Genomic DNA, 24,502 nt, shown 5'->3' on the forward strand with positions numbered 1-24,502 from the left:
ACTCAAACCTATGACGATTTCAAAAATGTTTACCATATAGCAGAACCCTGGTGTCCATTCCCACTTTAACCCCATTGCCGGTCCCTTGTGGTCACGACCCGGATAATCCGGCCACTGCCCATGGCCACAGGCTTTATCTCAGTCACCAAAGGTATATGACGATTTGTTATACCTACATTATGATGGATCTATGTGAATGATTTTTGACCGAACCCAAAACAATGAAAAAATAGCATAAATCCACCACCAACCTCATCCCCACACGTGTTACCCCCTTATCCCACCCTCACATACATTTTTCCCAAATGTTGGTATTTATTTTGTTGTTCATGTTTTTGGTTAAAAAAAGCATTTGCTGTAATGTATTCAGTAAAATCACTGGCTATCCATTATAACACTTTTCAAAAAATAAAACAGACACATTTGAAAAACCATGCTTTCAGGTCCTTGCCAATGCTCCTTGCATGGGTTTACTGCAAATCCGTCCATGTTTTATTTTTTGAAAAGTGTCAAAATGTACATACAAAAAACAGTCATATAACTTAGCTCACACTTGATAAAATCCATTTAGACTGTGCACAAACATTCAAGGTTGGGTCTATAATCTTTCAGAAACTTACGTGCAGATTCTTCAAATGGCACCAAATTTATAAGTTTTTCAAATATTTTGGGACGCCCCTCTATTTTTACCCCCTCTTGGTGAAACAGCACCAAACTTTACAGAACCATTCAGGGTCAGGTGTAACATGATATTTCATGCAGTTTCATTGAGTTGCGTCAACGTTACAAGCCACCCAAAAACTGCTTTTCACCAACCCTGTAATGCAGAAATATACATGGATGTCCCCGAACATTTGAGATGTTCGCGAACATCACAGGAATGCCCGGCCATTTGAGATGTTCGCAGACTTCCTAGTAGAGAAAACACCAGATTTTTTGCTTTTTATGGCCATATCTCATCCCATCCTCCTCACCCCTCACCTACCCAGAGATTGGTTCATTAGTTTGACAAGTGCAATGTTGATTTTTTAAATATGTTTTTACCACGATGTCTGCGGACTATGGGCGCAGTTCATGAATGCAACATGACATCCATTTCAAAGGGTTTGATGCACCTCACGTTTTTAATTGACCGATCAGTGGGCGCGTTTGATATCCGCGAATATCACACTGCTCTCTGATTGGTCCAGAGGTCTCCACGGACTCCGAATCTGTAAATGAGTCTGCGGACCGGACATAGATATCACAAATGTTTGATTATGCCACATAACAACCCTGTCAACATTGCAAATAGAGTACATTTCATGCAACCACATATCCTTAGCAGGGAAAACTGCAGATCTCCAATTTTGTAGAATTATCCTTTTCACAATCATCAAAGCCCTTAAGATCTCAGACACATGATGGTATGACAACTCTTCCAGGTCAGTGACCTCGCCCAAAATCAGAGTTCCAAAGTCATACTCTCTTGCTACTGCTAGGACTTCATTCATCACACTCGTTACACGCTCCAGAAATTTTTGACCTTGTAACAATCCCATAACATTTGTTCAAGTGTTCCTACTGATCGACCGCATCCCCAGGAGGCATCTGACAGGCTCAATCCTTGCTTGCAGTTCTTGCTCGCTCTGATGTCCAATAAACCTTGTTCAACATTTTTTTTGACAAGCCCTTTCTCTCATGTTGATCGACATCCATGGGAGTTTTGTATTCTCCTCTGAACCACCGCTCAAGAGTTTGTACATAACCAAGACCATATGAATTTTACCTCCCAAATGGGCGATAGTTTCTAGCAGGTCCAATTTCAAGAGTTCTGCCACTAGCACAGTTGCTCTAAGTGATCAATACTCTCTGTATGTTCAACCTTCAAGTCCATATTTGATATTCAGGTCACGAAACAACACGCAAGACCTGTCATCAAAAAGGTCATCAACCATGCTTACTCCCTCCGAGTACAAATTTGGCCAAAACAAAGTTGTATTCCTGAGCTTGATCAAAGGATTTAGCCATAAAGATGCAGAGCCCATCAGGCCTGGGTTCTGGTTTAGAGAACTTGCTATAGCTTTCTAACAGGCCTGCAGGAATCCACCCAATACCGAACTTTCGCCCCACCCTCTGCTCATGGTGGTTAACAATGCTGACAGTTTCATTGGACCAACCATGCTCGCCTCTCCAATTGACCAATCATCAAAAGGCTTCATTAGAAATGGTAGGAAATGCTTTGACATGAAAGCATTGGTGGTATCTAGCAAAGTAAGGCACCCTCAGGCCCCCTCGATGGCTCTGAAGTTACAATTTCCATAGTTTAAGTCTGGGCGGCTTGTGCTCCCATAACAACATTTGCACCATACTATCCAGTCTTTTCATCATGGATTTACATGGTGGAAGTGGGATCATGCTCATGATATGATCCTTGGCACCACCGTCATTTTCAATGCACTCAGTTTGTCTCCCAACAAAGGTTTGAGCGAGTCGCAGAGCAACAGATCTGCTGACAACTTCTCCATTGCTAATCTCAGATTAAGGTTCATCATGAGAGTCATATCTACAGTCAGCCGGATCCCAAAATATTTCATCTTTGTGGGGCACCATTGCCAGTGAGATCTGTACTATTGCAGAATTGCGAACACGGCAGCGCCTCCGATTTCAGCCAATTGATCGTATAGTTTGAAACTCTGCCATACCTCTCGATATGGCCCATTAAAGCAGGAATAGACACTGTTAAGTCCTTTAATAACAGAAAGAGATCATCTGCATACAGCCATAGCTTCTGCATTACTGCATTGAAGTTGATCCCAACTATCCTCTCCTCTGATCTGATTGGCAAAGCCAATGGCTTCAATGACAGGAGAAAGAGCAATGGCGATAATGGGCAACCCTGACATTTGCCTCGATGTAAATTGAACTTCGATGAAACAGTACCCTTAGTCAATCCTTCGCTGTTGGCTGGGCGCTTGTTAACATCCTCACCCAGCCCATATTTTCTGGACCAAAATTAATGTTCTCTAACGTCTTGAACAGAAAATCCCATCGTACTCTATGGAAGGCTTTCTCTGCATTCAATTAAAGAGCAGCAGCTCCCTCCTTCAGCTGGTTTGATTTTGATAGCTTAAATAGCAGCTTTCTATTATTTGTCCCTGATATTCGACCCTTTATAAAAACCTGACTGATTCGGGTGTACCAGTTTCGGATAGACTCCCTCCAATCATCTCTCCAGGACCTTAGAAAGTATTTTATTGTCTGCATTTATCAAGCTGATTGGTCTATAGCTTTCTGTATCTAAAGGAAGCTTCCCTGGCTTTAAAAGGACCAAGATCATGGCATGTGTAAGTGAAGGCGGAAGCCTAACCTTGTCTTTGCAGAATGTGTAGGTGATTTCATCAAAGCAAAAATACCCTCTGGTATAGCCTTATACAATTCTGCAGGTTCCCAGAATCAGACAATATACTGATCTCTTTATCTCATCCAGGGTCAGCTCCCCCTCTAATATATTCTTGTCCTCCTCCATCAAACATTCCATAGACTATTTCCTCAAGTAATCATCATTTATCTCAGAATCATTCAAAGTTGTCTCCTGGTAAGTCTCTCATAAAAATCTCCAAATTCCCTGTTAATCTCTACACGGTCATGGGTAATCTGACCCCCACTGTTCTCAGTCGCACAAATAGCCTTGCTCCCAGCAACCACTCTCAGTCAGTGCCCCAGTAATTGGCTACACTTCTCTCCTCCTTCATAGTAACAGCACCATGTTCTAAACAGTGACCTCTCTGCAATTACACTCAGGTGCTTGTTCAATTAGTATTTCAATATAAAGAGTTGTATCTTATTCCTTTCATCCGGTAGCCTCATCCTTTCTTTCTCCATATCTTTTACAGATCCACTCAGGGCCACCAGTTCATCTGTCTTCTCTTTATACCTAACCCCATAGAGCCTCATTAAAACATCATGCATCACACACTTGAAGGTCTCCCACAGTGTGTCCACTTCCACTTCACCATTCATATTTAATGCAATGAACTCCTCGCCTCACACACTAGCACTACCCTCAAAGTCTCATCCTCCAACGCTGAAGTGTGCAGTCTCCATGTGTGTGATCTTCTGGACGTGTAAGTCAATGATAAAACCATTGCTACTGGTGCGTGATCCGAGACCACAATATTTTAGATCTCTCATCTTTTTAAATTATGTGACACCAATCCCAATGTCAGAATGTTATCTATTGTTGATTAGACGTCATGAGCCCCTGAGTGGAAAGTATATTCTGTAGCAGTCCGATGTTCTAATCTCCATATGTCCAACAATCGAAAACCATTGATGAGCAGGCCCAAAACCTCTCTGTATTTCTTACTCCTGTCCTTATATCTCTGGCTGCTCCTATCCAGAAAAGGACCCAGTACCACACTAAAATCCCCACCTAGTAAGATATTCTGTTCCCTTGAACTTTGCAAATGTCATCCCACATCACCAAAAACGGCTCCACTGCTTCCGACCGGGGCATAAATATTACAGACCAACATGACTATGTCCTGGATCCTCAGGGTCACTGAAACTACCCGACCTTCTTTGTCACTGTGAGAAACCAAAACTACTCCTGGAAAACCATTTCAAATCAAAATCATCAGGCCTCTAGAACTCGATGAATATGATGAATGGAACACTTGCGTGACCCAGGCCCTACAAATATGTTGTGCCCCTGCCTCTACCAATTGTGTTTCCTGAAGGAGGGCAATACCCACCTTAAAATGGCTCAAATGAGACAGTGGACCTCATTACGACCTCGGCGGTAGCCATGCCGCTATTGGCAGCATGGCTGCCGCCGAAATCACGTCCGGGTCCACGGAATGAGGAATTACCGGGCCATTCTGAGTTCGGAAGGCCTGGTAATTCCTCCCACCAAGGACCCGGACCCGATCCTTCCCCAGAGAGGGGAAGAGGGAGCAAACAACGGGCCATTACAAGTTGGCCCGTTGTTTGCTCCCTCTTCTCCTCACGGGACCCGGTAAGCACGCCTGGTTTGACCAGGCGTTACTTACCAGGTCCCGCAAGGGGACCTCGTAATGAGGCGGTACGGGGTTAACGGCGCAAGCACCTTTTACGGCGCCGTTAACCCCGTACTGCCAGGGTTGTAATGAGGCCCAGTACCTTTTTTCTCTTTATCTGGTCATTTTTTTCCATTCACATTCCATGACACAACATTCAGGGTATCCTTAACCCCAGACGAAGGAGTAGCCATGACTCCTATTCTATCCTCATCAAAAAATGCACGTTCAAAACCAGCAAAACCTGGGAACCAAAACCCCCTTGAGTCAAACGAAAGATAAAAAGCTAAAAAGAAATACAAATAAAATATTTAAAAAAAACCTGCAACCAAAATTCAAAACTCCACCACAGAGTTGTAAATGAATGTTTTGGCAACCACCCAATTGTAGTTGATGAACAACCCTTAGTGCCGTCCCCCTAGATCCTTAATAACTTCCCAATCAATTCAAAATGAACAACATCTCAAGATACATTCCTATCCATATTCTTGTCTTCACCCCAACTGACCAAATTTGTGACCCAGTTCTATTATAGTCCCTTAAAACCAGTCCACCAAACATCCAGCCAGGATTTTACATTCCAGCAAAGCCTTAAACAATAATCCCTTGAACAACCCTCTCAACTGTGGTCCAGCATGTCCTCTGCCTGCCCATATCAAATCAGTAACTTTATAATAATAATTATACAATATGCGGCGTTGACAAAAGATTTGTAACCATCCATAGATAAGCTATGTTTCAGACCAATATAAACAAAAACAAAAAAAGCCCCGTCCTTCATGTAGAGTTGCCTCACGTGGCCTCCAATGAAACAAAACCGTACACCAAATAGTCTGTATCTATCCCGGCATTTCGTATGTGGAACACGTATAAGGGTAAAGTAGTTTCACTTAATAGCATTCAAGCCTCTCATTGCATTTCAAGTCGTTCTGAAAATGTTATCCCATTCCCTCGCCAAGGGACGCCAATTCGAAAATGGTATAATCATTTCAGGAGTCGTCAAAGCATATACAAAATATTTATTGCGCATCCCGCAGTGCCCTCCAGCAGGGTTGGAAAGATGTTTTTAACCTTCTACATTAAGATCACAAGAGTTAATTTTGGCATGGCATGACTGTCCGACGGGCAGGTAGGCCATATTCCAGGGAGGCCCCTGCGAATACTGGGTGTGCTAAGGCTATCTACAGCATAGACTAAAAGGTAAGTACCCCACGTAATGTAATCAGGTCTCTTTGAATATCGCCCCACCAGCAGTGCAGCGATCCTCGCCCGTTCCCTTCAACTCTCAACCTGTTCTCTCTCGTTCTCCCATTCTCTCACTCTAGATTCTGGATCCCTACAACACCCCGCGATTCCAGCCTGTGCCGCCAGAATATCCCACAATGCTTTAATCCAATGGGAAATACCACTGAGCTCTGAATGAGGGGTCAAGTGCCAACATGAAGGAAAGAGGGAACACAAAGTCCAAACATATCTATTCAGCTGTAGAGAGTGGGACTAATGCACACTCATTTGCACTATAGAACATGAGGAGCTACCAAATAGCACCTAGGTTGGCACCTTATACCTGCCTCACAGAGCCAAAACCTGGGGCCAATCCGGAGATGCCGAGAGCGTCAGTAGGACCCGCATGTGCAAATGTGATACACAAAGATTTGTCAGAGGCATTTCAGAGATGCTCAGGGCGTCTTCAGATTCTATCCAGTTGAAGCATTGGGAAGGGAGTAAGTGCATTGCCTCTCTTACTGCAGTACACATCTTTGTGACTCAGACCCAAAAGAGCCCTAAAACCATCATACTCCTGTAGTTCCTGAGATTTCCTTTAGATGATGTACGATGCACTGGCGGGCACTGTCTCTTCATAAAGGTGGATCATAGAACAAACTGGCAATGTTAAGTTATAGGACAATGTAAGTCAAGTAACAGTAAGAAAAGGAAACAATTGAAAAGAGCACAGCTTTTGCAAACTGTGTGTTTCAAAAATAATCAACATGGTTGTCACAAATCGTTAACAATTGAACCTCTGCCTGTAATTTGCTCTGCTGGCTTGGAGCTCCATAAATAATGGCAACGCCAGAATCTTCAGCTGAGTCTGGAAGTTCTTGATCAAAGCTCCACAACCCAGCACCCATAGGTGTTACCTTTGATTGGATGGTGTAAGTATAACTTATCATATTATGTGTTCATTTCTGAGTAGGTGTATTTTTAGAGTCTTTCACAAAGAAATACAATATTGTTTTCTCACAGCTGGCTTTTTACAAGTTGAAGGATCCTTAGATATTTTGTCACTCATTTTACAACTGTGCAATTTGTCTTAGGTACACCCACACTGGATCTGATTTCCACTTAAGCCACAAGCAGCCAAATACTGGCCATGTATCTATGCTGACCCTAATCTCAAAATGGCTACCATTGACGACAAACATGACTTTAGGCTAACTCCACAGTATGTTGTACTTCGTTTCAAGATGGCTTCTCTTGAACCCTAACATGTCCTTAACAGGTTCTGCATGCCTGTGTTGAAGTTGATCTCAATATTTTCCCCCACGGAAGGACCGTAGACTAGCCACATACTATGATGAACTTGATTAAAAAACGACTCCCCACTGAAGTACAACATGACCATACACTGGATATGTATCTATTCTGGTTCCATGTGTTAATATCCCCGCAAAAATATCTCTATACAAAAATATCGCCAGATTTATGCGGCAATATTGAGCCATGGACCCTGCAGGGGACACCCCCGCAACTCCTGCATTATTTTTAAATGTGCAGGGACACATTGGCAACGCCTGCTCCCACAAATTATCCCCCCCCAAAAAATATTGCCTATGGTGAGACAGATGGCCATATGTACACGATATTTTTGGTGGGGATAATATGTAGGGATAACACTATTCTGACCTTCCAATCAAAATGGCTCCACAGTGAAGGTGACCATGATCTATTACTGCCTCCATACCCCTGCTGAACTTCATATCAAAATGGCTCACAAAAGCCAAACATGACCTCAGACTCACTGTGCACCTATGCTGAACTAGATTTCAAAATGGTTTCCATTATAGCAAAATATGACGTTAAAGAGGCAGTGTAGCTATGATGAACTTGATCTCAAAATGTTCCATGCTGAATCAATACACAACGATCACCTGAATCTGTAATTATTCTAAACTTCCTTTAAAAAATCGCTGTACACACAAGTCAAACATAATTTCAGTATTTGCACCTTTGCTGAATTTTGCATCAAAAAGGCTCTCCAATGAAGCTGAACATGACATTAGAATCACTCTGAGCTTGATTTCAAAATGGCTTTCGTTTTAAGCTGAATACAAAGTTAGAAGAGGTGCGTACCTATGGTGCACCTGATCTCAAAATGGCTTCCCATTGATGCTGAACCTGACCCTAGACAGGATCTGTATCTTTGCATAATTGATCTCAGTTTACCCTGTTCTGAAGCTTAACATGACCTTAGACTGGCTCTCCAACTTAAGCAGAATGGGCTCTTAGGTTGACTCCTCATTGAAATTCAAGATGATCATAATCTGGCTCACTGCTGAACCAGGACTGGTCCCATGAGGAAGCGGAAGAAGACCGCAGACTGGCCGATCATCACTGAGGGGATTGGGGGGGAATTAATTAGCAATGGTTCTCAATGTAAGACCAACGTGACTTGAGAACAGACTAACTCCCAATGAAGGTAAAAGCAAAGCTTGATCTTAGGCAGCCCGCTGCATTGGTGGGCAAACTTTGGAATAATTTTCTTTTTATAAATGTTGTAATTTTACCTTGGATTCAGTTCCCGTAAAATTTGTAAGGACAATTTCATCATCATCCAGGCCACCCTCGGGAAGGGTGGCCATGATTTCAGTGTAGTCATGCCGAGCACCAGTCTGTAAAAGAAAACATTGGACAGAGTCAATGGTTTCCTTCAAGCAATGAGGGCATTATTCTCTTACTATCGCTTAGACCTTCTGGAATAATTTACATTGACATTTCTGGATGATATGTAATCATTGTGCTGAGGTTGTTTGCTGCAGTGGCATGTGTATGTGTATGAGAACATAGGGACACACACATACATGCCACCTCCTCTCCATTAGCCCAGCACCCAAGCCTGTACTGCAGTTCATGACAAAATCAGGGTTAAGCAATGAAGTAATGGACGTAACATTGATTTGTGGAGTCAAGTTGCATAGTTCATGCTGTGCAAACAATGACCCCTAGACACTCTACGAGTGTGCAACCTTTTCCTCATAAGATGTTTAGGCAAATTGAAATCTCATGAGTCCGAGGCAACATAGTAAAGGGTGAGAGATCATGAGAATCCTAGTCCAAAACATCTGGAGAGATGCAGTTTGCAGACCCCTGCTTTAGACACATGGCTATGCTCAGGGCAAATGGGTGTTGATGTTTCATCATTGAGAAAGACCAGCTCGCTTTCTTTTTCTTTTACAAAGAAAAAGACTATCAGCATATTGCAGCAAGAATGGACATGAAGCCTGATCTGGAGAGGTTCATAGGTCATGATTACAGAACCTTAGGTCTCTTTTCTAGGACTGCCAATTACTTCCAATTGTATTGATGTTTCTTTGAAGTACCTGGACCTATGGGGCCTCATTACAAGTATTGTGGAATGGGTTAACAAGCGGGTCCCGCGAGGGGACTAGGGAGCTAACAACGGGCCGGTCGTAATCAGCCCGTTGTTAGCTCCCACACCCATTCCCATTGAGCCCGATGGGGGCTCAAATGGGAATGGGGAAGGTCCGGGCCCGAGTTCCCTGAAGGAGGAATTACCGGGCCCTCCAAACTCGGAATGGCCCAGTAATTTCCCATTCAGGGAACCCGGACACGGTTTGGAGGCATGACTACCTCCAAAGTCGTAATGAGGCCCATAGAGTGAACTATCCACCACCGCCACCATAGCTTCCCAACAAACTACCCAATGGTAATTGGTAATGGTAATTTATTTGAACACGTCCAAATTCATCATTCCAAATTCACCCCACTTTGGGGTCTAATGGAAGCCCCAGCAAAATAAACAAAAAGGTGAGACTTGCCTCTAATGTGAAATACACTGTATAATGGAAAAGGGCACACTGGAAAAATGACATGGCAAGGCCAAAAACCTTCAGGCAGTCAAGTGCTTAGTGAATGCGAGGTGTCTTGCTAACTGTGGCCCAAGGAACAGTCCAAATGGAAAATGTGTGTCTTTCCGATAGGGACACAATGAACAATGGTAAAATGAAAAATGGCAATTGTGTAGGAAACTAAAACAGCAAGATTGCACCTTCAGCTGCCAATTTAAACAGACTTTGGGTAAAGCAAGAGAAATAATGATTCAGATATGCATTAAACAATGATAGCAGAATGTCAGTGATTAAAGTAAATAAGAGGCTTCACATAAATTAAAAAGACATGCCACGTTGTAAGATCTGTATTTTCTTTCAGATGCAATATGAGAATCTCTTAAACTCTCTGAGGAAAACATGCATTTATTTTGCTGCAGGCCTTCCCCCATTGCAAGTGCCTGCCTGGTTCTTTATCTGGAAGGTAAATCTCCGTGCATCTGGGGAACACCAAGGGCCTCATTACAAGTAGTGCGGAATGGGTTAACGGGCGCCGCTAATGGTGGTGGTGCCGTTAATCCGATTCCGCAATATTACGAGGTTCCCTCGCGGGACCCAATGTGGACGTCTGGTTTTACCAGACGGGTCCTGCCAATAGCACCATGGCTACCTCCAAAGTCGTAATGAGGCCCCAAGTCTTTACAAGGCATCAGCGGAACAGACCGCTTGAGGGGGGGTAAATACTTTAAAAATACAAACATTTAGATCAAATCTACAGTGAACCTCAGATAACCTGACCTTTGAAGATCCTGGCCCGGCATCAAAGCTGCTTATGGCAGCCACAAACTGACCATTAGCTTCAAGCCCAGGGCTGCTAATGGACTTAAATTGGAGAATGTGTAAACATCACCATAGACCCAGAGCAGATGCTCTGGGGCACATGATTTCAAGGAAATGGGGATTCCACTTTTCACTGTAAAAAGAAACTAAACTTAACAATGTTAAGCTATCTCATCATTGACTTGCATTACAAATGTGTTGTTAGTTTAATAACTGTTGAACCATTATGACTATAATAGCCATTGAGGTGTCATGTGAAAGCTGATGACTAGCCTGTGGTGTTGGTGTTCTTTGTGTTTCGGTCAGATGTATAATAATCCTGGAACAATTTAAAAGGTGTTGATAGCCTACCCAAAAATGTTTTGAGTTTGAAACTTGGGGGGCTGGTGGGTTATTAAATAACATATCAGAATATAAATATTGCACCTTCCTAACCATTACAATATTCGCATAAAGGGCGAAGGTTTTCTATGCGTGCATGCAATGTCATGCTGAAATGAAAGTAACCCCAACCAATGCGTCATACAGAAAGGAATCTGAATATATGTATATATTATGGCATTCTTCAGTAAATTGCAATACTTTGTCATTTAGGTACTTTTTGTGTTCCAAAAACTGACATGCAAAATGCAAATGAGAAGATAATGTGGACCTGTTTCACATCACTTTCATCATAGAACTCCTGACCTTATCCTTAGAGAGGGGCTGGATTAAGGGGGTGGAGAGAAGTGTAAATTTCCAATCAGGGGTGCAAGATAGTATGCTGGCACCTCCCCATATCAGGGGTTGTGAGAAATTAGCAACTTACTGTCCACAAGGCTGTCTGGGGCCTGGGACCACAATACCTCCAACTCTCTCTTCCTAAATATCTGCCTTCTTGAACTCTCTGCTCTTCCCCCTCTAACTCTTTCAGGGTCAGTTGCTTTTGCAAGCAAAGAGTTGGGGGCAGATCTCTTTCGTCAGCTTGGAGCCTTCCTCTGGAACAGCCTCCCTGCCTCTCTGAAACTTGAGCAGAACCATCTCTGAATCCGGAAGAGAACTCATCACCTTTCTCTTTGCTTTTGCCTTGTCTCTTCCTCTCCCCTGCTGATCACCTACCTGTTCCATGCACTGGCCACCTGGTCAGCCTCCTCTGAATTCGGGCCAGGTCCCTGCCTGTCCATCTACAATACTGCACAGCCTCATGGATCCCCTGCACTTGTGGTCTATAGCTTTAACCCAACAGTCCCCTCTCTTGTATTTATTTGCCACTCATTGGCTGCACTTATGAGTACCCGCACTTGCAAGCCATTGGCTGCAGTCTTGTTGTTTCTCCTTGTCCTGCACTTCTCCATCCTCCCCCTACCCTCAGCAATTCTCTCCCCCCCTTTCCTGCACTTACGTAATCTGAATGACACAAGGCCTAGTAGAATTGTTGTTTTGTCATCCCTTTGTTTCCCTCTCCTTGTCTTGTTGTGCCTAGAAAGACTTGTGTACAGGCACAATATAAATTCCATATCATATCATATCTGATGTTGAAGCAGACAGTGTAACACAGCACGTTAGCAGATGCAGAACCAAGTACGCCGATATCTTCTCCTGAGAGAACAGGGGAACAAAGAAAGAACCAGCTGCAAAGCTCAAAATGAGGGAAAAAGGTTTCCCAGAAAAAGCCCTTGTGAAGTATCAGAGCTTCTGTAGCAGGAAGGCTTGCCTGATGAAAGGTGAGCAGTGAGTTGCAAGGATTACAAAGCAGCAGCACAATGCAAAGTGGTGTGCAAGGTAGAAGGGTATCAAAACATCAGCGTGATGCGGAAATGTGCGCGGAGCACATTAGAATACAAAAGTACCAGCAGGATGCAGAGATGTGCGCGAGGCACATTAGAAGACAAAAGCAGCAGCGGGAAGGTCCAGAAATGGAGAATGGAAGATTAGAGAATGATTAAGGTATGGTGGAACATCAATGCAGAGAGGAATACCTTTTGAGATGCAGCAACCTGAACATCCTGTTCCTATTTCACAGTATGTTATCAACGTGCAATGCGGCGGGCGCCATCTTGGAATCAACTAGACCGCTCAAACAGAAGCAGTAAATGCTGTAGTAGAACAATACTATGATTCTGATGCCCAGTGTTTCCATAGGGCCATGGGGTTGCAGCTCTGACAGGGGTACATAAAGTTTATGCTCTATGGGAAATGGGGAGAGCTGCTTAACACCATCGAGGTACCACCTTGCCTGCGGAGAGCTGCTAAAACCCATCTAGCTGAATCTTAACAACTTCCTAATACCACTTGGGTGGAAAGCACTATAAACTGCTGCAGGATTACACTTTTCCTTGGAGAGAGAAACTGGGAAAGCCAACAGTTGACAGGGCCCTGGTTCTGAAGGAGAGCCAGGTGAGGGATAGAAGCTGGTGACGATCTCTGACTGGAAATCCCATGTAAGTTGCCTGTCTGAAATAAACAATGTGTGTGTGATCTGCATCCCTTAATATCTTCTCTTAATAGTGGGTGGGGGTCATTGTGTAGACCCTTAGCATACTTTTACTAAATATGAATTAAATTAATTCCCATATAGCTTGACGCAGGGGGGAGCACTGGGAATTTGAAACCTCCGACCTCGTCCCTAGCGAGTAAGGTAAGTTATAGTTATATAAAGTAATTGGGTGCATGCATTTTTTGGTCATCTTCTGACTTGTCTAAAGAAAGCGTGGCATCCCTGTCTAAAAACGAAAATTCTCAACTGCACCCCTTAACAAAACTTGTTTTAAACCAAAGATATACTTGCCACCAAAACAAAATTTCCCAAACTGTCCCCACTCCATAGACCATGCCTTTCAACAGAGTGGTGCTGCATATAGCGGATCCAGGGGTTTTGGGTGCTAGGGGGGAAAAGTGTTGTGCTAAGTGAAACCAATGTAACTCTCCATTGAGAATATACACTCTTTTGTGAGAGTAAGTGACCCTGATAGCAGAACTATATCATTGCTTTTGGGGTGAAGGAGGAAAGGTTTTATCAGTTTCAAAATATTCTTAATAATCTGTGTGATTTTGAGACTGACAGTAGTTTAGGTGTGCAGGAAATTAAAACACAGGACTGCACGTGGATGTGTAACCTGTTTGTAAATCTAAACTTTGCTTTGTGTTAAATCTAAACCTGATCAAGTACTATCTACCTGTGTATCACTGAATTGTTCATTTGTGCCACAGAGGAGGTGGTGTGAAATTTATTAAAACAATTATTAAATGGAACCTATATTATAAATAAAAAAATATATTCTCTCTATACCCCATCCTGGTAATTGGCTCATTGTGGCACAGGGGGAGAGATCAAAGTGACTCTAAATGAGCCATCAGCAGGGCTAGATTGAATCTAAAGAACTTTACTTTGGTTTATTGTGGGGCGCTTTAACTGCGGGGGGATCCCTTCATGTTAAAGGTGGTCTCCCAATATATCTCGGCAAATGGGGGCTCATCTGGGATGTAGATTACTGTATGTGACTCATGACAAATACATGGTGAAAGGCCATTCATTCTGGTGTAACCACATTGAGGTGGATGGAATATTGTTTGTGCGCTTGTTAAAGTGCCACTGCGGCTTGACCCCTGAGTGTCAGGGAGGGGGGTAGGTCAGAAATAAGATTGTGCAGAACACCAATGCAAATATACATTAATTGAACTCATTATTGATTTGGCATTGATTGTGGAAATCAAGCAGGAATAGGGTGATGTTGCCCCAGTGTAAAAAGAAAGTTTCACTAAGGTGCAAAAAGTCATTGTGAAAATGACTACAATACAAATTGGTGAAGCCGGGGAGCATCTCCAAACTAAATTATTTCTTAAAGGAGAATGGGTTGAGGATGATGCTGGAAACTGGCAAACCAGAATTGTGTACGAGGACCTCAGTAAGCAATGATATTTGGCTTGAAGGTGAAATGTTACACCAGGCGCTTGAAGCATTTTATATGACCACAACTGCTCATGATGAACAGATACAAATGGCTCTGCTGATTGCTCAGTTATATTTTCATTTGCTATTAGTGGAAGAGCATTGGCAAAATAGTGAGGCTAGTAGGATGAATCATGTTGGAGACCTGTCACAGGCCCAGGATCTTGTTCAACAACTCAAAAATGAGCTAAAAGCACTACAGCAAAATAGGGTAGAGTGAGAAATGCAGTTTGCTGCAGTGCAGGATATACAGAAAGAGGGTACAGATACTGTAAGCCATCTTCAAGGCCAGTTGACTGACCAAACTGGTCCTAATAGAGGGTTGTTAGATGACATTGTGGCCCTCAAGCTACAAATGAAGACCTTAGAAAGGGAAAATAGTCAGTTTATCATTAAAGAAATAGACTCACAAAAGGAGTCTATTCTTGATGACATATACCAAGGTATAGATACTGTGAAATAACAGAGGGCGTAGCTAATTCAGGAAAAATATCTCTTGAATCAGGAGAACTGTGTTCTATTACAGAGGATAAATCAGTTGGAAATGGAGTTAGAAAAGGAACAGCCAGGTTCTCAGGAACTGACCAGAATTAGAGAGGAAAGGAATGAGCTAGAAAGGCATGTGAGACGAATAGAAGCTGAACTATCGGATGCAGGGAATTGTAGGGATGAGCAAGAGAAAGAGATTAGTCTCCTGAAGGAAAAGCACCTTGAATATGCACGTGGCATACAAGGCTCACAGAGGGAGAATTAATCACTTCAGCATGTGGAGCAGCAAACAAAGAATCGGTTGGTAGCTCAGAACAGGGTGCTTGAGATTAATCAGGCCTGTCAAAATTAAAAAGCTAGCTCTCTGGATGGCAACAGGAAATAAGGACAGAGCAAAGCAGACGTGAGAGTCTCACAAACGAAATTGAGGATTACAAACAGGCTCTCAGGCACCCTGACCAATCAGGATATGGGACAAGGCCCACTGATCAAGGTGAAATTCCCATCCCATCAGGGGCTGCAGACCCACCACATACAACCTCCAGGTACAGATGGGAACTGACTTCATGTATGCCACCAATAAAGAACAGGGGAACATGAGGCAGTTGGACTTTCCCAGGCTTAGCCTAACTGATCCAGAATGCTATTCCCTGTCTGATATGGATGAAGATTCATCTATACCACAAAGAAGGGAAGGGCAACGGACCAGCGTGTCCTGGGAGACTAAGAGGAATAATGTAAGTACTTCAGACCATGAACACTCTTATGATGAGAAAGTCAGGGAGTTAGATTGACTGAAGATGAGATTACAAAGAGACCCCCATGCCCGCTTTGCTGAATGAGAAAAGCCAGACCCTTAGTCTAGGAAGGGCATTCTAAAAACCTCTGTACATTGAGGGGAAGGAGTGGAATGGTAGGAGGGATGAGAAAATTGGGTTTTACCCTTGGCCTAAAAGGAACTCCAGGGAAAGTGACCCTGAGAGTTCACTTTGGTCCAGGCAAGAAGAGTCCAGATCCTGTGGTACTGTGAGATTTTCCCAGTCTCATAGAGATAGGGAGCGCCTAGTAAACAGGTAAGGGAGTAAGTACCAGGTGCAGTTCTGAGTCAGAAGGTGAATGGACTCTGGTGCAGAAGAGGAAAGAGACAGGGAAGCAAATGAAGGGTTTTGTCAAAGACTCAATCAGACAGATCAAGGCCATAAAGAGCTTCCTGACCTCATACCACAAGAATACCAAGTATTTCGGGATAGGAGAACCTGGAACTTTATGAGCAGATGATGGCATCATTACAGATCAGAAATTATGTAAATTGCATTGCATTTGCGAAGTGGACATTCTCATTTGAGTACTCCAGTTTCTTTGCAGGACTGGAGGACCAGGATCATTATGCATTGTCCACCCATAAGGTGGCCATTTTAAAACATTTCTCCTCACACAGAAATCCACAGGAGGCCTGTAAGGCTGCATATAATTTGCAATGTGGGGGGATCAGACACCTAGGGAGTTTGAGCAGGAGCTAAAGCGTGCATTTGCTTAGACTTCTAGGCGAGTGAGCATGCGTAGTAAGGAGCTCATAACTACATTTCCATGCTCTCCCAAAATACATAATGACTCAGTTGGTGCGTGATTTTCAAAGGGCGTAGGACCCTGGATTGGGTGATTGTACAGGCCACTAGGATCTACGAGGTCCAGAAGCCCACTAAGAGTAAAAACAACCCCAAAACCCCTAAACCCTCTACTACACCTGCCGCTGCACCTTGATTGGATCTGGAGATGGGGGGCCTAAAAATACTCCTGCCAACAAGCAGAATGAAAGGCAGAGGTGACCTCTGACCCAGCCCAATCAAATGGTAGTCAGGGTGGGTACCAGAATGGTGACCCATCTGACACTGCCACCTATGTAACCCTGAGATACACAAGTAATAGGCCAGTCCTGGGGTATGTATGCACTCCCTCGGCACATAGGGAGGTGCAACTGGGTAGCTACTGCCCAGGGATATGTCCCTCCAAACTTCCCTCCCAACCTGAACTTTTTCCCCAGGTTCCCAACAAACCAGAACTTCCAGAATAATCCTCCTCTGTCTCACCGCTTCCAGGAGAATAGATCCCTGAACCCAGGAGAAGGGAGACCCAGGATGGAAAATTATGGGGAAAACGTCCAATACCCGAACTTCTCCGGGAGAATGGACAGTTACCTTTTCTGGAAGCAGCAGAGGTATGACCAGAGCCGTCCTTACAACTCAGAAAAAGTTCCCCAACTGGAGCCACAGGTCCAGCAACTGACAAAGGATTTGAGATGCATGCTAAGGGCTCATTCAAACCCTCAACTGGAATCTGCTGCCCAGAACACCCCAACACCCAGGTCTGATGTCCCAGAGGGGAAACGACGGGCTGAAACATCATACAAACCACAGGTTCCTGAGGTGGCAGCCCGGGTGGAGGGGAGATGCCAAGCCCTAGAGGTAGCTTCCTTTCTCACGCAAAAAGGACCCCTAGAAACCTCTCAGCCTGAAAGTGTCTCTTCTAACCTCCAAATGCAAGATCAAAGGTTAAGTAGGAGAGGCCAAAGAGGAACGCACTTTGTGGAGGAACTCCGGATGATCCCCTTTGAATGAGAAGAATCCCTGGAGGATTCAGGTAAGCAGACCTTCTCTTTCAAAAATGGGGAGATCCCTCCAAAAGAAAAATGCATCCCAAAAGACCCTGAGTGGGACAGTGTAAGTATGGAGACTGACTCAGAACCAGAAACTGTTCAACCTCAAAAATGGGAGCCAGACCGAATTGAAACTGAGGGGGTGTTGTTTCCCCAAACAGATTCTGAAAACTACCTCCAGATAAAGGGGTGACCACAAAGAATAAGGGGAAAAGAGGATTCCTCAAATCAACCCATTGTTAGTTGGAAAATTTTATTTACAGATTCTCGATCTCTAACCAGAAAATAGCCCAAGATCACACAGTGTCGGAATTTAATATTAAGAAAATGACCACTGTGCTGGCAAATAACACACTTTCTTTGCACACTGGAGTAGAAAGAAGGCAGATTCTATGCACCAGTCAGGATGCAGGGTCAGTGTGATATTGGATCCCAAGCCACCCTACTGTCCAAAAAGGCTTTTGACCAACTAAACTCATGATGGGGGAGGGCCATCATATTCCCCACACACCACTTCCCGGACAACTTAAAAGTTTCAATGCGAATTACATTTACGTCGAAGGGACTGCATATCTAGAAATACAAATTGGACAACATCAACTGTTCAACTGTAACATCCGGTGATAGTCGTGACTCCAGAAGGCACACCTTGTTTAGTGGGGGACCATCTCCTGAGGAGGGTATCACCTCTGATCGACTGTGTAAACAAGGTCCTCTGGACACAGACTAACCAGCCTCTAAAATTAAAAATGAGTACCAATTATAAAGTAGGAATGGTACCTGTCATTTAATTGATCAGCGTTCTGAGAATGTAGATTTCCATTTCAAGAATATCCAAGTTCCAGACATCACTGTCATCTCTGTAGAAGAACAAACTGATGATGGGAACCCTTCTCCATTCTTGAAAATCAACCTTCCTCACAGTTTTAAGTGACAATCCATACTGAAAGGGAACACTACAATTTTACACCAGTCCAAAATCAGAAGAAACCCTGAGTCCTGTGAAACCAGATAAGGAAGAATCCTCTCAAAGTCAGACAGACATTCCGAAAAAGGCCAGACAGTTGTGTTTCCCCATTCAGTTAAATGAGGTGGAGGAGGCGGTGCTCGCCAGAGTATGCCTGAATAATAGAAGGAGCTTCATCAGTGAAGAATTATTCAGGAAACTCCCAAGAGATCAGACCATTCCCACATTTAAACTGATTGACAAATGGACAATCGGTCTGGTAAACCCACATTCCAAACATCTCCAGCCCTGCAGCTGTATGCTAAAAATGTCCATTGGCAACAAAAGCATAGAGCATAATTGTTAGGACATGAGAGATGTCCTTTTGGCCTTTTATTTGGGCAGTGACATTCTCACCGATTTGCAAACAATTTAGACCTAAATAATAAGAAAGTCTGGTCACAACTGGGGAGTAACCCCATTGCCTTTGGCAACACTGAAAAAGCATTTTGGTCAGCTCAATTGCTGGCTTATGCCATCGAAGTTCAAGTACAAGAAGAGGATACCGTCCCTTGACAGATGTGACAATTTGCTATTCACCTCAAAATTGAGCAAGGACAGAACCTCAAACATCAGTATGCCTATATAAATTTGAATTCCCATCTCCAAAAACAAGGTTTGTATATAAATCCGACATCTCTAATAGACCTAGAACACAACTCTATTAAATTATTGGTGGATAACAGCGACCCTAGAAGTATCACTTTGGGCGCAGGCACCTTTATTGGAATGGCGGTTGATGCCCAACATTATTCTATTGATTTAGGTAATGAAATGATGGGACCAATCCCAAACAACTGTTTTAACATCAGTGACGGTATTCCTCCACAAAAGATTTTTACTAGGCATGGGGAGGAATTTCATGGTATACTCTTCCTGCCCCTATGGGGTGGAAGAGGTGATATGTCACATTAGGAGGGAGGAGCTAGTGTTCAGAGTCAACAACCACTTCCTCGAATGCCCTGTCCAGGTCAACACCGTCAAAAGAGATCTCTCCACCCAACTGGAGGATACCACTGAAATTGCCAAGCCCGAGGTCTTTCCAGGTTTTAAGCAGATGGATGAGGAAAGGATCAACCTTGTGGATACCTGTGAGACTGAGGAGCAAAGACAAAAGCTGAAACCGGTCTTCCTGGAATTCGAGGATATCTTTTCAGTGGACTCATACGACTGTGGACACACATCCATTAATTCAACCACCATACCCAAGGGGCCAGAGATGGCTCCAGTATTTGTCAAACAATACCGGTTACCTCTCGCTTCCATGGAGTCACTCACAGAGATTATTAAGAACTTTGTTAGATCCACAATACCTTTAACAAACCAGTACTGGGGATTCTCAAACCAAACTGCCAATGGAGACTATGTGCAGACCTGAGGGAGTTGAAAAAATGGCTCCACATGTGAAGATGTCCCCTTCCCTACATTGATCAGGGACTGGCCCAGATCCAAGGGTCAAAGCGGTACACCGCCATTGACCGTAACGACGGTTACTGGACAGTACCTGTGAGTAAGGAAGACCAGTACAAGCTTGCCTTTACCTTCGGGGGGCAGCAATACACGTGGACCCGAACCCGCTTTGGATACATCAACTCCGGCAATGAGTTCAATTTCTTTGTATATTAGGCCATGCCTGACTTGGGCGAAAGGAGAAGCCTGGCCAATGTAGAAGATGTTCTGATCAAGTGCTCAACTGTGGAGGAACATATAGTGGGAATCCGCTATGCTCTGACCCAATTGCAGAAAGACAGAGCAAAATGTTCCTTTCCGAAGGCACAGTGGTGTAAGACCCAGCTCAACTTCTTAGGGCACAAGATCACCCCAGAGAAATTAAAAGACCCTACTATTCTGCAACAATTAAGAAGCCTTCTTGGAGTCACGTCATTGAAGACTATGCAGAGGTAACTCGACCCTTGATCCATTTATTAAAGGCCGGAGACAAGTGGTAGTGGGGTCCGGAACAAGCCATAGGCAGTTAAATAACTGAAAAGAAGCCTTTCCCTGGCTACTTGTTTGGCTTACTCCATAAAGAACAAGGCATTCTGCTTGGAGACAGAGTTCTCAGATACCTGCCTAACAGCAGTGTTGTATCAAAAGCACAACAAGGTCAACAAAGTCATCTCATTCCTGTGGAGGAATAATTCAATGACTGCGAGAAGGCACTCCTGGCAACGGTGTGGCAGTTGAAAAATTACTGCCATTCATACAGGGGGAGCACATCATTGTTGAGACTCCTCACCAACCATTGCAATATCTCCAAAGTGACAGAATCCAAATAGGGAATGCTAGTAATTCCAGAATTACTTCCTGGTACCTGTCCATGCAAGGCTTTCCTGTGGAGGTCAGATATAGCCAAAACAAGAATAGTCTTCTAGCGCAAGGTTTGGCAGACTTGCATGATTGTGCTCAAGAAAACTGTCTTGAGGACGAAAGTCTAATGACCAACAACTACATGGAGGTGTACTTAGCTTCCCCACACAAGGCCTATGAAGAAAACACGTGTCAGGGAATACCCACAGTTTATGTGGATGGGTGTTCCTACCATGTTGACAACAACAGGGGAAAAAGAACATGTGGCTTGCATTGGGAGTGCCTGGGTGAATGAAACCCTGGACCCCTCTGCGGGTTATAAAATAGGGCCCCTAAGTAGTCAGGTTGCAGAACTGATGGCTGTTCATCAAGCCATCCTCACTGCAGTGCACCACCAACTCAATAAACCGGTCATAGTCACTGACTCTGATTATGCCAGGAATGGATTTGTGGAGCACCTTATTAACGGGAAGAATCAAGGCATGAGTTGTGCCAAAGAATTCAACCCCTAAAGCATGCCAAACTGATCCAGTCAATTGATGATCTGGTGACCTCCAATGAATGAGATGACCATCTATTGGAAGAAGATAAGAGGGCATTCCAAAATAGAGGGGCCAGATAAGACTGGGAATGATATGGCTGACCAGCTGGCTAAAACGGGAGCTCTGCAGGGGAATTTCATAGAAACAGAATCCTTGATGGGTGAAATCCAAATTGCTGCTGTCACCAGTTAGCAAACTCATGCTAACAGCGAACTCTCAGCTGCCCAGTGGAGTAAAGATACCCAAGATGCAGTTTTGATCACTGCACAGAAAGAGGACTTGATCATTGGAACATTTTCTGAACACTTTGAAGACCCTGTGAGTTTTCCTCTAACAGAGTCCGATTATTGATGAGGTTTTCCAAGATTGTTGGTAAGGTGAGCCCTATCTGGCTGTGACCAGTGGATGGTGCCTACCTCAATTCCGAAGCCTGATGTTGAACCACGTCCATGACGCGGCCACTGCCGGTCATAGGGGGTTTCACATAGCATTGGAAATCTTATTCAAGGTTGCCTACTGGCCACACATGGGCCAGGTCCTTGACACATACCTAAAAGGGTGTCTTATGTGTGCTCAATTTAAACCCAGTTTACTCACACACAGACCTCCCCTACAAAAAGGGGTATGACACTGCATTGGTCAGATTTTTAAGTCGATTTCCTTGTGCCAGTGATTCTCGCCTCTACAGGAAACAAGTGGGTAGAATGTCTTCCAGCCCTGAATTGTAAGGCAGAGACAGCTGCTGCACAATGATCAATAACACCTTCTCTTGTTTCGGCCTCGCCCAGATGATTGAGTCAGACCGAGGAAGCCATTTTACCAGTGAGGTGATGGCGAAGATGTGCGAGATTCTAAAAGTTAAAAGAAACACCCACATTGCCTACCACCTGGCCTTGAGTGGGGGGGCCGAGAGATACTACAAAACAATTGTGGGCATCCTGAAAAAGTTTGTGGCAGACCCTGGAACCAGTTGGGACGTTCAATGGCTGCTTGTCATGATGGCTATCCAGTCTACAACATCTTATGTAACCAAAATGTCTCCATTTGAGCTCATGAGCGGATGAAAGATGGTGCTACCTCAACATCTGCTCTACAGAACTCAGGAGCAGACATTGATAAATGCGTCCACTACCTATGAATACATTGAAAATGTAAGGAAACACCTCCAGCATGCTTTGGCTTATGCCCAGCACAACTTAGAGAAGCCGGCTGAAGGGATGAAACCCTACCATGACCTAAAAACCAGAAAGAAAGAGTACGAGGTAGGGGACAAAGTTTACCTGTACAATTTTCAAAGGAACCAGACCAAGGAGTGGAAGTATCTCCCGTCTTGGCGAAGTGACTTTGAAATTGTAGATAAAATCTCACCTGTTGCCTACAAGATCTGCACCTGGAAAAGAGAACAGATGGAAGAGAAATGGGTCCACATCAATCAGTAAAATATCTGTCATCCCAGACAAGCTTTATGAAAGTCAGACTGAGGAAGCATCTGAGGAATGAAGGGGAGAAGGAACACCCTGGATGGAGACCAAAAGATAGATAACAGGGAGTAATTTAATTAATACCCATGAAAAAGAAAATGATGAAATTTAAAAACTGTAATTGAAACTGCTGGCCATATATGTTTTGTTTCTCTGAAATGTTGTTGTACGTGTTTCTCGAATATTGTATCTTTAATTCTCTGTAATGTTTTCGGGGAAATATGTTTTGTAAAAATACTGAACCTCTCTTTTTCTTCCTATCTCCAGAAATACTAAATTCCTTTCCTTTCATCTGGGACGTCAGACATGCTGGAGTCCCAGAGCTCCCACTCCCTCAGGAAAGAAAATAAGCCAGATGTGTTCCAAACGAAAAAGGACTTCCGAGGAAAAGCCCACTCTCCCCTACATTTTCCCATGACCAATCAGTGAAAAGAGTCAGGGGCATGTGAGGTCTAATGGAAGCCCTGGCAAAATAAACAGAAAGGCCAGACAAGCCTCTATTGCAAAATACACTGTATAATGGTAAAGGGCACACTGGAAAAATTACATGGCAAGGCTTAAAACCTTCATGCACCCAAGTGCATAGTAAATGCGCGGTGTCTGGCTAAATGTGACGCAAGGAACAGTCAAAATGGAAAATGCGTGTCTTGCCTATAGGGACACAATGAACAGTGGGAACATTACAAATGCCCATTGTGAAGGAAACTAAAACAGCAAGGTTCCACCTTCAGCTGCCAATTTAAACAGACTTTGGGTAAAGTAAGAGCAATAATGATTCAGCTCTGCATTAAACAATAATAGCAGAATGTCAGTGATTAAAGTAAATAAGAAGCTTCACAAACATGAAAAATGCATGCCACATTGTAAAACCAGTATTTTCTTTCAGATGCAATATGAGAATCTCTTAAACTCTCTGAGGAAAACAAGCATTTACTTTGTTGCTGGGCAAAAGCAAAGGCCTTACCCCATTGCAAGTGCCTGCCTGGTCCTTTATCTAGAAGGAAAATCTCTGTGGAGCTGCAGCACACCAAGTCTTTACAATGCACCAGCAGAACAGACCTGCCTTGAGTGGGGAAAAATACTTTAAAAATACAAACCTTTAGATCAAAACTGTGGTAAACTTCAGATAACCTGACCTTTGAAGA

At 43.7% G+C, this 24,502-nt stretch overlaps 1 protein-coding gene across 1 annotated transcript in view; it reads right to left on the bottom strand.

Moving 5' to 3' along the window:
• The window catches only part of AKAP4 (A-kinase anchoring protein 4), an 858,685-nt gene that overhangs the window by 436,512 nt on the left and 397,671 nt on the right, over positions 1-24,502 (bottom strand). Inside the window, exon 5 of the mRNA XM_069648669.1 lies at positions 8,828-8,932. Coding sequence (XP_069504770.1) covers positions 8,828-8,932 — 105 coding nt within the window. The remainder of the gene's footprint in view (positions 1-8,827; positions 8,933-24,502) is intronic.

This window comes from Ambystoma mexicanum, chromosome 2q (assembly GCF_040938575.1).
Source record: "Ambystoma mexicanum isolate Mex_15411 chromosome 2q, UKY_AmexF1_1, whole genome shotgun sequence".
In the NCBI taxonomy this organism is placed as follows: Eukaryota; Metazoa; Chordata; class Amphibia; order Caudata; family Ambystomatidae; genus Ambystoma; species Ambystoma mexicanum.